Below are 12,318 nucleotides of genomic sequence, written 5' to 3'. Positions count from 1 at the left end.
ACTCCTTCGGGTAGAGAAAAGCGGCATATAAGAACCAACTCTTCTTCTTCAGTAATATCAGGGCTCTCTCAGCTTCACCCACCTCACAGGGTGTCTGTGGTGGGGAGAGGAAAGGGAAGGCGAATGGAAGCCATTTTTAGACTCCTTTGGGTGGAGAGAAACGGCATATAAGAACCGACTCTTCTTCAAAGAGAAAACACATTTGCTGTAGGGTATAAATTGCTGAGCCAGATAAATGGCCAAACAATATCTGAATTATCTTGCCTTGAAAACTTTACCAGGAGAAAGCTGCAATTTGACGGCACTCTCCACTGCTGTTTCACCAAGTCTGGGGAGGCTTTTGAAAAACAGCACGGCCTGCTCATGACAAATCGTTTTATCCCGTCCCTCGGAGAGCACTTCTTAAAAGAGCCAATTTCTCCTCCTTCCTCTTTTCGCTTGTACAGAACGGCCTTCCATCTCCGGCGAAGAGATACGTGTTCAACGGTGACTTCGTGGACCGGGGCAAACAGTCCATTGAGATCTTGATCATCCTTTTTGCCTTCCTCTTGATTTACCCACAGGAAGTCCACCTGAACCGAGGAAACCACGAAGACTATATGATCAACTTACGGTACGGGAAACCCCACTTTTGGGGGATCCGTTCGTTGCTGTCCTTGTTTGGTTTGTTTGTTTGACCAAGCAGTGACTTAACGACCCTTCTCATGTCCTTAACCCTTTTAGCTATGGGTTCACCAAGGAGGTCATGCGCAAATACAAGGTAAGATGTGGGGAAATGGTGATGGTGCATGCTGTAGGAGCTCCCTCCCCCACCGTCGACCGTGTTTCTCATTCTTCCTTGTTTTCCTTGCCCTCCTCTGTCTAGGAACATGGGAATAAGATACTGAAACTGCTCCGGCATGTCTTCAGCAGTTTGCCACTGGCCACGCTGATTGACAGTAAGGTTTTAGTTGTACATGGGGGGGTGTCCGACACCACTGATTTGGAACAGCTGGCCAGGATCGACAGGCGGAAGGTACGGATCCTTTGAAAAACCTTAAACCCCATGCTCCCATTATCACTGTACAATTTCACCTTCCCCGAGCTGTGAGACAGTCCAGGGAAAGCACGAGAGACCTCCGGAGGCTTATAAGACCTTCCGATTATTTGCTTTCCCAAATATAGAAGTTCAGGTTCAATCCAGCAAACCTACTGTCTCATATCATACATGCGGAAAAAAACATGCAAGCTAAAATAATAAGATACTTATAATTGTACCCTGGTTGAGTTCAATAGAGGTGACTTCAAAGTAGTGGTCTTTTATGTAGAATCATAGAGTTGGAAGGGACCTCCTGGGTCATCTAGTCCAACCCCCTGCACTATGCAGGGCACATATTCTTTCATGTTCCGTGTGTTTCACAGCAGCATGAACAAGCCTGTTTTGATTTTTAAATCATATTCAGTGTAAATTACAACAGACACGCAGGAGTCAGAAATATTTTTTAAATAGCTCCCAGTCTCCGTCGAACTTCTCATGGCTCCAGCTCAGAGAGTCCTTTTGAACTGGAGAAGCTAGAGATCGAACCCGGGACTTTTTGCATGCTAAGCGGATGCTCTGCCACTGAGCCACAGGTCTCCAGACTGCGAGTCTCTGAATCCAGTCAACTCCCAAGCTCCATCTCTCTGCTTAGACCTCCCTGCACGTTCCACAAGCCTTGGGTTGTGTGCAGGTCCACCCATTAGAAAGTCCTACCAGAAACTCACTTCCAAGGAGCTTATGGGCCCAGATCCAGTCGAGTAATGTGGAGAGAACGTTCTTAGGCCTCCCTTCTGCACCATTTTCCTGACACAAAACATCCCAAGGGAGTTACTACATGATCCACTGGGATAATGTAAAAGGTAAAGGTAAAGGTATCCCCTGTACAAGCATCGGGTCATGTCTGACCCTTGGGGTGACGCCCTCCAGTGTTTTCATGGCAGACTCAATATGGGGTGGTTTGCCAGTGCCTTCCCCAGTCATTACAGTTTTACCCCCCAGCAAGCTGGGTACTCATTTTACCGACCTCGGAAGGATGGAAGGCTGAGTCAACCTTGAGCCGGCTGCTGGGATTGAACTCCCAGCCTCATGGGCAAAGCTTTCAGACTACTGCCTTACCACTCTGCGCCACAAGAGGCTCTTGGGATAATGTAATCCCCCCCAAAAAAAACATGTAAATCCCCTTCAACAGAAGCCTAAAAAGCCGCCATAATCTAGAAATAAAACTTTCCACCAGTCATTCTTCAACACGTGTTAACAAAGAATAGAATTCGTGGGAGATGGTTCACTGAGTCTCCTCAAAGACTGCGAAAGAACTGTGGAAGGCCATCACTGAGGGGGCCACTGTGGGTCTCTGGGGGAAGGAGTTCCAGGGCTCAGGGATCTTCTACACGCCAACCCACATTGACCTTGCATGCCCAGAACTGACCCCTGACAGGTTGGAGAGGAACAATCAGGCATTCCTGTGGGACCCAGGGGTGTAGTGGTGGGGAAACTGGCCCTAGATGAGCCTTCTCCAGGCCCAAGGTGTCCAAGTCTGACCTGGAGACCGGGGAGGGGAGGAACATGGGGCATCAAAAACTCCATGGCTTCATCATCGAGCTTCCAGTGATTCCTAGAGGGGCATGACATCACTTCCGGTGTCACTGGAAGAATGAGCTCTTTGAGCTCAATGAATATATTCAAAGCTCACCTCCTGTACAAAATTGGTTGAGTATTTTGTACCTCCCAAATTCCTTTCAGGCCTTGGTTATGATTCGTGAATGTGTTCAGAATCAACCTTTTATCTCCCCCTTTCTGTTTCCCCCGCCCTCTCTGTTCCCATTTTAGATTTTCTCTTTGTTAACCCAGAAGAGAAAAAGCGAGAAAATCCTGCGCCTCACTGAAGCCGGGCCGGCTACTATTTCCAATGCTTCAAACCAGTCAGATGTTCCCAAGCTAGGACAGCCGGAAGAGCTGCAGTCGTGCTGTCAACAAGTGGGCAAGACAAAAGGGTTGGAGACTTCTTCTGGTTCCCCAGAAGAAGGGACGGAGCTGGAAATCAAATCCTTGGAACCTGAGGAAATGGAAGACACTGAGATCAAACAGGTGGGTTGGATACTGTCCAGCCTCACCCACCTCACAGGGTGTCTGTTGTGGGGAGAGGAAAGGGAAGGTGACTGGAAGCCGCTTTGAGACTCCTTTGGGTAGAGAAAAGTGGCATAGAAGAACCAACTCTTCTTCTTCTTCTTCAGTTATATTAGGGCTTTCTCAGCCTCACCCACCTCACAGGGTGTCTGTTGTGGGGAGAGGAAAGGGAAGGTGACTGGAAGCCCCTTTGAGACTCCTTTGGGTAGAGAAAAGTGGCATAGAAGAACCAACTCTTCTTCTTCTTCTTCAGTTATATTAGGGCTTTCTCAGCCTCACCCACCTCATAGGGTGTTTGTTGTGGGGAGAGGAAAGGGAAGGTGACTGGAAGCCCCTTTGAGACTCCTTTGGGGAGATCAACGGTTCTGGCTCCTGGAGATCCCCTTCTATTATAACTGATCTTCAGACGACCAAGATCAGTTCCTCTGGAGAAAATGACTGCTTTAGAGGGTGGACTCAACAGCATTAGACCCTGATGAGGTCCTCCCCTCCCAACGCCCCACCCTTCCCAGGCCCTGTCCCCCAAATCTTCAGGCAACCTTATTCCCAACTATACCCAGGTTAGCGTTGCCTCAATATTTATTTGAATTTTAATTTTTTAAATTTTTAATAATTTTTAATAATTTTTATTTTTATTATTTTTATTATTTTTTAATTTTTATACCACTCTTCCCTATAACTCTGGGCAATTTACATAAAACATTTTGGAACATTTACATGGAAAAGTATCAATATCAATATAACAATATAACAATAACATGCCAGCTAGAACAACTAGAACAGTATTTCAACAACAATAACTTTGACACTCCCTTGGTAGGTTCGAACTCTCAATCTGGGGGTTGTAGTACAACAATATCTGTTGTAGTCCAGGGGTAGTCAACCTGTGGTCCTCCAGATGTTCATGAACTACAATTCCCATGAGCCCCTGCCAGCAAATGCCTGGGGAGGATGGGTTAATGAACTGTAGACCCTTACCTAGCTTGCAGGGGCTCATGGGAATTGTAGTTCATGAACATCTGGAGGACCACAGGTTGACTACCTCTGTTGTAGTCCATCGGATCTGGCTCAGTTGAAATTCCATGCTGGGGAACGGGCCAGAATTATCTGGAAATTCCACCCCAATTGAACAAACGATGGTCCCAAGCCTATGCCCCCGGTTTCGTCCGCTCCTTCAGGTCCTCGATATCCTGTGGAGTGACCCGTACCCTCAAAACGGCTGCCGAATCAACCAAGAGCGAGGAGGGGGCTGTTACTTCGGCCCCGACGTGACGGAGAAGTTCCTACAGAAAAATGGCCTCCAGCTCCTCATCCGCTCCCACGAGTGTAAGCTGGAGGGTTACGAGTTCTGCCACAACCGCAAGGTAGCTCAGTCAGACAGCAGGGAAATGTGGAGCTGGGGGGCGTGGGAAAGTGTTGATGTGACCCCGTTGTGATAGGCAGTCTGGGGAAAGTATACGCAAATGGGACTGACTGACTCCAGGCACATTTGCTGGCATAGCAGTCACATAAATCGGGAAAATGTTTGGGCTGGTGCATTTATTGGGCATTCTCAGGTGGTGAGCCAGTTTGGTGTAGTGGTTAAGGAGTGCGGACTTCTAATCTGGCATGCCAGGTTCGATTCTGCGCTCCCCCACATGCAACCAGCTGGGTGACCTTCGGCTCGCCATGGCCCTGATAAAACTGTTCTGACCAGGCAGTGATATCAGCGCTCTCTCAGCCTCCCCTCCCTCACAGGGTGTCTGTTGTGGGGAGAGGAATGGGAAGGTGACTGTAAGCTGCTTTGAGCCTCCTTCGGGTAGGGAAAAGCGGCATATAAGAACCAACTCTTCTTCTTCTTCTTCTGGTGGAAAGTCCTGCCAAGTCGCAGCTGACTTATGGCATCCCTGTATCCTTTTTAGGGAAATAGTCATCAAAGGATGTTTTGTCCCTGCCTACCTCTGTGTAGCAACCCACGACTTTGTTGGTGGTCTCCCCTCCAAATGCTAACCAGGGCTGACCCTGCTTAGCTTCTGAGAGCTGATGAGATCAAGCTAGCCTGGGTCATCCTGGTGAGGGTATTGCTAAGTTCTGCTGCAAATCTCCCCAAAGAAGGCAAACCTAAAGTACTGGCTAGTTTATTCAGGAGAGTACAAACAGCTTGACAAGACCCTTGTGTTGCTGAAGATGAAGGCAAGCAACAACGGAGGGCAGTTACAGAAGCAAAATTCCCACCTTTCTGTACACAATTTGGTTTCACACAGAATGGTTTGTCTCCTTAAAAGGTAGTACACTTTACAGTTGACAACTCCAGGTGGGAAGATACAACCACCGCCACTGGGCACACAATAGGGAGCCAGACGGCCCCAGGGTCTGGGAACGAAGCGGGGGGTGGGTGGGTGGGGGGGAATGAGCAAGGCAATTTGAGGTCTGTTCCCAGTAGGGGAGTTCTGGGACTTTGGTCAAGCAAATCGCGGCAGGAGGCAATGGCTACAGGACAGGCATCATGTACTTAATATGGAAGCAGTCACTGAAGCAGTCAGTGCAAACTTAAATGGACTCCGGGGAATGGTAGAGGACAGGAAGGCCTGGAGGACCATTGTCCATGGGGTCGCGATGGGTCGGACACGACTTCGCAACTAACAACAACAACTTAATATGGAAACATAGCTGGGGGGGGGAAGGTTATTAAAAGTGCATGAGTGGCCAAGGTTTCTTACTACATATCTTTGAGGTTGGTTCTTATCGATGGTAAACCCACCTTATGTCTTTTCTTTAGGTCATCACCATCTTTTCGGCTTCCAACTACTACGCCATTGGGAGTAACAGAGGTGCCTACCTTAAACTGGGACCGGACCTGACCCCCCACTTTGTGCAATTTCAAGGCAGCAGGAGGGCATCTCAGCTGACCATGACACAAAGGCAAGGCTTCCTTCCTCGGTGTAGAGCTCCCTTCATAAGAATATAAGGATAGTTCTGCTGGACCAGACCAGGGGTCCATCCAGTCCAGCCTCCTGTCTCACCCAGGGGCCAGCCAGTTCCTCTGGAGGGCCAGCAACAGGGCAGAGAGGCCGAGGCCTTCCTAAGGACATCAGGAGAGCCCTGCTGGGTCAGACCAGGGGTCCATCCAGTCCAGCGTCCTGTCTCACTCAGGGGCCAGCCAGTTCCTCTGGAGGGCCAACAACAGGGCAGAGAGGCCGAGGCCTTCCTAAGAACATCAGAAGAGTCCTGCTGGGTCAGACCAGGGGTCAGTCTAGTCTAGCATCCCATTTCACATAGTGGCCAGCCAAGGCTGAACAACAAGTGATAAAAGCCAAGGCTTTACCATGATGTTGCCTCCTGGCAGTATGATTAACAGGGGTTGAATGCAGCCGTTATTTTTAGGATGAGCTAGGCCATCTATTGGGCCAGCGATCTGTGGGGTTGCCAGCTCTGGTTTGGGAAATACCTGGATATTTTGGAGGGGGAGATTTGGAGAGTGGAGGGAGTTCCTCTGGGTACAATGCCATAGAGTCCGCTTTCCGAAAAAGCCATTTTCTCTGAGTTAACTGATCTCTGTCTCCTGGAATTCAGCTGAAATCCCAGGATACCTCCAGCCACCACCTGGAGGTTGACAACAGTCGTGATCTGCATTGATCCAATCAGCTCTTGTTGTTTTGTATTTCATTTCTATGAACTCCCCCCTCCCCCCCAAAAAAGGGAGGAAGAGCTGACATTTCAGCAACACACCTCTATGACTTTGAAGTGACATCGGGGCAATGCTCTGATCTGGGGGCAAAAACTCTATGGCAGAAGCTGCTTCTCCCAGTAAGCCCTCCCCCCCCCCATCCCTGCTGGCTCCCAGGAGAGACCAGGCCATGCTAACTGGGTCAGGCTGTGTGTATCTGCATACGTATGGCTTTGGGCTGGTTCTGATGCAGCGGAAATGCTTCCTTGTTCCCCCCCAGGATCAGCCATGTGGAGGAGACTGCTTACCAGGCGTTAAGGGAGAAAATGTTTGCTCACAGATCAGACCTCAGTGGTGCTTTCAAGAAGCTTGATGTGAACAAATCAGGTGAGGCTAAGGAAGGGGAGGATGCCAGCACAGGAGACGGTGCCTTGTTGATGCTACATCATAAGGGCGGCCAGCTCCAAGGGGGTGGGCGTGGGGAAGGAATTCAATGGGGCTTAACACCAGAGTCCACTGTCCAAAGGGGCTGTTTTCTCCAGGGGAGATGGTCTCTATCGTCCGGAGATCAGTTGTAACCTCATGACACCTTCTGGAGGCTGGACCAAAGGAAAAAGGTCCACTGTGTAAAGACACCAGAACTAAATGAGAATAAATGTCCTCAAGTCCAGTCTAGGAAAAAGTATCTCTCATAGGTTTGCCAGGTCCCTGCTGGTCGTCGGTGAGGGACGGAAGGGGCGGCTTGCCAGTAGCAGGGAGTTTCATCTGACCATTCAGCTTGGGGACTTCCAACATGACCCGGAAGTGACATAGGGACGCTGGGGACATCGGGATGACACTCTGGTTTTTGAGCAAAAACTCTATGGTATAATTAGCTTCTACCATAGTTTTTGCCCCATAATCAAAGCATCGTCCTGCACACTAGACTTTTGCTGAGGATCTCTTTGTTTACAGCCTGGTGTAGTGGTGAAGAGCAGCAGCCTCTCACCTAGAGAACTGGGTTTGATTCCTCACCCCTCTTACACGTGCAGCCAGCTGGGTGACTTTGAGAACCAGTCCCAGTTCTCTCGGAACTCTCTCAGCCTCACCAACCTCACAGGGTGTCTGTTGTGGGGAGAGGAAGGGAAGGCGATCGTCAGCCACTTGGAAACTCCTTCGGGTAGTAAACGCAGAGTATGAAAACCAGCTCTCAGCTGTCTCCCAACATGCCCACATCACTTCCGGGTCATGCTGAAGTCCCCTAGGACAGTGGTCCCCAACCTTTTTATCACTGAGAACCACTCAACACTTGACAATTTTACTGAGGCCCGGTGGGGGGGGGGTAGTTTACTCCTGTACTCTCAACCACTGCCCTAACGCTCTCTGATCGCTATGGTCATGTTTAAACATCCCTTCAAAATAAGATACAGACACGCCACAACAATGAACATAAGGAACATTTTATTTTCATGGAAATTTTAACTCATGACAATGACCAATCAATGGGAACCCTGAGCTTGTTTCTCTGCAATGAGAGAGTCCCATCTGGGAGTGATGGGAGACAATGACACCCAAAGTGTGTTGTAAAGCGCTGGGGGGGATGAAGTAAAGGGCCGGGGGGGGGGGAGAAGGCGTCCTTCAGGGCCCACCTCCAATTAGTCGACGGACCACATGTGGTCCACAGCCCACAGGTTGGGGATTGCTACCCTAGGACATCCCTAAAATATTGGGTTGCATGTTCCTTCAGTGCGGGAGGGGAAGTCCCTTTCACTGGTAGCCAGCCTCCAAATCGGTTTCACAAGCTGGAGGCCCCACAGATCTCAAGCCAGGCTTCTACTCCCGTGCTCCTTCCCCTTACTGTCCTGCAGGTGGCCTTCTTGTGCAGTCGATGAGATCCGGGATCTCCTATTAGGATAAATCACTCCCTTGGGGGCATTAGTCACCTGCCAAGAGCCAGCTTGCTGGGAGGGGCGGTATAAAAACCAAATAAATAAATACAATTGAAATTAAAAAGCCATATTCTAATTACTGCATGCTGTCAAGCTGCAGCCGGCAGAGGTGGTTTGCCATCGCCTGCTGTGAAGGGGCGTCTGAAGAAGCGTGCTTGCCCAGGAAAGCTTATACCCAGACTAAAACTTTGTTGAAGGTGTCACTGGACTTAAACTTTGTTCCGTCTTAGGGACAGTTTGTTTGCTATGATGCCTAAACCTGCAGGTCTTCACTTTCCCCTATAAGTGGCAAAAGTCAGTTTTCCCTTGTTGTGGGAGGGGGCTGGGAAAAGCCATTCCCTCACTGAGATCTGTTGAGACCCAGGCCGAGCTGTGCTTTCCTCACCCAGGAAATCCTGGGAACTGGTCGCTCCCTTTCTACTGCATGCTGAGATCTCACGGGACGGTTCTCTTCCCCGTCGTTCCTTCCTCAAGCTCTCCTGACAAGCTCGCCTGGGTATTCCTGTCCCGACAGGTGTGATCACATTAAGTGACTGGGCCACCGCCGTCGAGTCGGTCCTCCGTCTAGGGCTGCCCTGGAGGATGCTGCGTCCGCAGCTCGTGCCCCGCCTAATTGGCGGGAAGTTGGACTACAACCGCTGGCTGAAGGACATCTCGATGGAGCAGAAGTCAACGAACCAGGAGGTAACAAAACGCATGTTCGGGGGTCCAAATGAACGCTACAGAAATGTCCGAAAACATTAAGGAGCCTGTTGCGGCGAGAGAGAAGCTGGGATGTGGTGTAAAACAGCTGTCCCCAACCCCCGGTCCGGGGACCAGGACCGGTCTGTGGATCAGTTAGTACCGGGCCGCGGCTCCTCCTCGTCCTCCTCCCCCTACCCGGTTTCACAGAACCATTAATTGCCCTAGGCAAGCAGTGGTGATGAGACATGGGTATTTTTAAGGGGAAAAAATTATTTAAAGGGAAACAAAGAAAAATACTACATATTATATACTACAAACTACCTGGGAAAAGGATAAACACGAAGTAGCATTTAACAATGCATACCTTGTTCTTTTACGTCACTTTCATGTTACAACCCCATCCTGCACTTTCCCCATAGTTAGCATCTAGCCTCAAGATTGCTTAATTTTTTTTCATACCAATTTCTGCTGTTCAATGTAGTCTCATATTGGACTCCATTTTCTTCTGAATTCTCGATGTTGGTTTGTCGTGCACCGAATATGCAAGTTCTTCCATTGGCCTGTATTCCAGCAATTTTATTTAACCCGTCTGTGATGTCCGGCAATAATTCTTTTTTTTCCATCTTGATGCATAAAGGCAGTATTGTTACCGCCCAGGGAACCAATCAACAGGACCATACCAGCTGATAAATGTTTAATAAAGTTTAAAAATATATATATATAAACAATTAGTTAACTCCCACCCATTCGGGACGCCCTTCCAGGCCCATCAAGAAGAACTACGATTCCATGAAACCCTGGTAGAGGAAGCCCGGTTTAGCTGGAGGGAAATGATTTAAGATTCCTTTTTAAAGAATTTCCTCCAGGTGACCAAACACGGATATTTACCTAATTGTTCTTCCAAACCACGGATGACCAGGACAACTAAATCATGACAGAGGGGATAATGAATGTTGGTAAGCCAGGGACTGGGAGGAACACTCAAGACTGATCCGTTTTGGTCCTGTCTCTTGCAGCGCATCCAGTCGAGTTTGCTGGAGACCATTTACCGGAATCTGCCCAACCTGGAGACTATCTTCAGTGTCATAGACACGGACCATTCAGGTAAGTGCCTCGACTGCCTACGGAGATTGCCGTCATGGCTGTTATCATTGGGCCTGTTATCATTGGGCCTGTTAATGGGACTTTTCAGCACCCACTTGCTGTGTGCCCTAGAACAGGGGTAGTCAACCTGTGGTCCTCCAGATGTTCATGGACTACAATTCCCATGAGCCCCTCCCAGCAAATGCTGTCAGAGGCTCATGGGAATTGTAGTCCATGGACATCTGGAAGACCACAGGATGACTACCCCTGCCCTACAAGCCATGTGTGTGAGCAGGCAGCCGTTCAGCAGCAAGCAGGAGCCATGCAGGGTCTTGCACTGGCTATTGTCCATTTGAAGACTACAGCAGCTATTCCGACCTTCATAGCGTGAGGAAGCCTGATCCCATCAGATCTCGGAAGCTAAGCAAGGTCAGCCCCGGCTAGTACTTGAAGAAGTGGAAGAGTTGGTTCTTATATGCCATTTTCCTCTACCCAAAGGAGTCTCAAAGCGGCTTACATTCGCCTTCCCTTTCCTCTCCCCACAACAGACACCCTGCGAGGGAGGTGAAGTTGAGAGCGCCCTGAGATTACTGAAGAAGAAGAGTTGGTTCTTATATGCCGCTTTTCTCTACCCGAAGGAATCTCAAAGTGGCTTACATTCTCCTTCCCTTTCTTCTCCCCACAACAGACAGCCTGTGTGGTGGGTGAGGCTGAGAGAGCCCTGATATTCCTGCTCGGTCAGAACAGCTTTATCAGTGCTGTGACTAGCCCAAGGTCACCCAGCTGGCTGCATGTGGGGGAGCGGGGAATCACTCCGCGCTCCTAACCACTGCACCAAGCTGACATCCAAGGAACACCAAGGCTGTGACCGGAGGCAGGCAATGACAAACCACCTCCAATTAGTTGGATGAATGATTGTGGAGGGGGCTAGCATGTCAGATTAGGATCCAGGAGAACCAGGTTCAAATTGCCACTCTGCCATGGAAGTGAGCCAGGTGATGGCAGCGATGGCCAAACTGTGGCTCTCTAGATGTCCACGGACTACAATTCCCATGAGCCCGTGTGAGATCAGAGGCTGAACTCAATGCACCACCGATGTGATTCAGCAGGGCTCTTCTTATGTTCTTTGGGAAAGATGGAAACCACTTTGGGTCCTCGCTAGAGACAAAGGCAGGCCATTCAAGAAGTGGGCTTCAAGTTGATTTTCTACCAAGTGTTTTCAGAAAGTGGGCTGGGCTGTGCGGGGCTTTCCAAGTTGCCCGCAGGCACAGGGACCCTCGCAGCGAGTAGGCTGTAACCCACTCTATTGCTCTGACGCCGGCAGGACTCATCTCTTTCGAAGAGTTCCGCCACATCTGGAAGCTCTTCAGCACCCACATGCACATCGAGATCCCGGAGAGCAGCATCTGTGACCTGGCCCGCAGCATTGATTTCAACAAAGACGGGAACATAGACTTCAACGAATTCCTCGAAGCCTTCCGCATCTCCACGCAGAACACTGACTAAGGCCGCTGCTCCAAGGCCAAGCCGCTCCAAGACGTCACCCTCGGGACCCCTTCTAAACCAGACTCATCTTTTTTTACCCATGAATGTGCCTCTGACCCGGACTAAAAGACCCAGCCTGTCACTGCAAAACACAGGGCAACGGCTGGCCGGCCACGGTTAACGCCGCCCTTCCAAACTGGTCTCTGGCACCTTTTTTTCCAACGTCGGCTTTCGATGCAAGAAAGTTTGCATCGCTTCTTTGTAACCCGGATTCAAGGGCTTTGGTGGTGGGGCTGCATTCCCTTGGGATATCTTCCTCAGTTTTAAAACCTGTTGAAGAATAAATTCGG

At 49.6% G+C, this 12,318-nt stretch overlaps 1 protein-coding gene across 4 annotated transcripts in view; it reads left to right on the top strand.

Moving 5' to 3' along the window:
* Positions 1-12,318, top strand: part of PPEF2 (protein phosphatase with EF-hand domain 2) — a 30,833-nt gene extending 18,515 nt beyond the window's left edge. For 3 of the 4 annotated variants that reach the window (XM_077301135.1, XM_077301136.1, XM_077301138.1), the window contains 10 exons: positions 447-613; positions 724-760; positions 866-1,015; positions 2,846-3,103; positions 4,321-4,506; positions 5,901-6,043; positions 7,069-7,175; positions 9,231-9,400; positions 10,417-10,504; positions 11,808-12,318. In XM_077301135.1, the coding sequence (XP_077157250.1) occupies positions 447-613; positions 724-760; positions 866-1,015; positions 2,846-3,103; positions 4,321-4,506; positions 5,901-6,043; positions 7,069-7,175; positions 9,231-9,400; positions 10,417-10,504; positions 11,808-11,989 (1,488 nt within the window). In that variant the 3' untranslated portion in view covers positions 11,990-12,318. The remainder of the gene's footprint in view (positions 1-446; positions 614-723; positions 761-865; positions 1,016-2,845; positions 3,104-4,320; positions 4,507-5,900; positions 6,044-7,068; positions 7,176-9,230; positions 9,401-10,416; positions 10,505-11,807) is intronic. The other variant, XM_077301137.1, reaches the window with a different exon arrangement.

This window comes from Paroedura picta, chromosome 10 (assembly GCF_049243985.1).
Source record: "Paroedura picta isolate Pp20150507F chromosome 10, Ppicta_v3.0, whole genome shotgun sequence".
NCBI lineage: Eukaryota > Metazoa > Chordata > Lepidosauria > Squamata > Gekkonidae > Paroedura > Paroedura picta.
The sequence above is the reverse complement of the archived record's forward strand: the minus strand, read 5'-3'. Positions and strand labels throughout refer to the sequence as shown.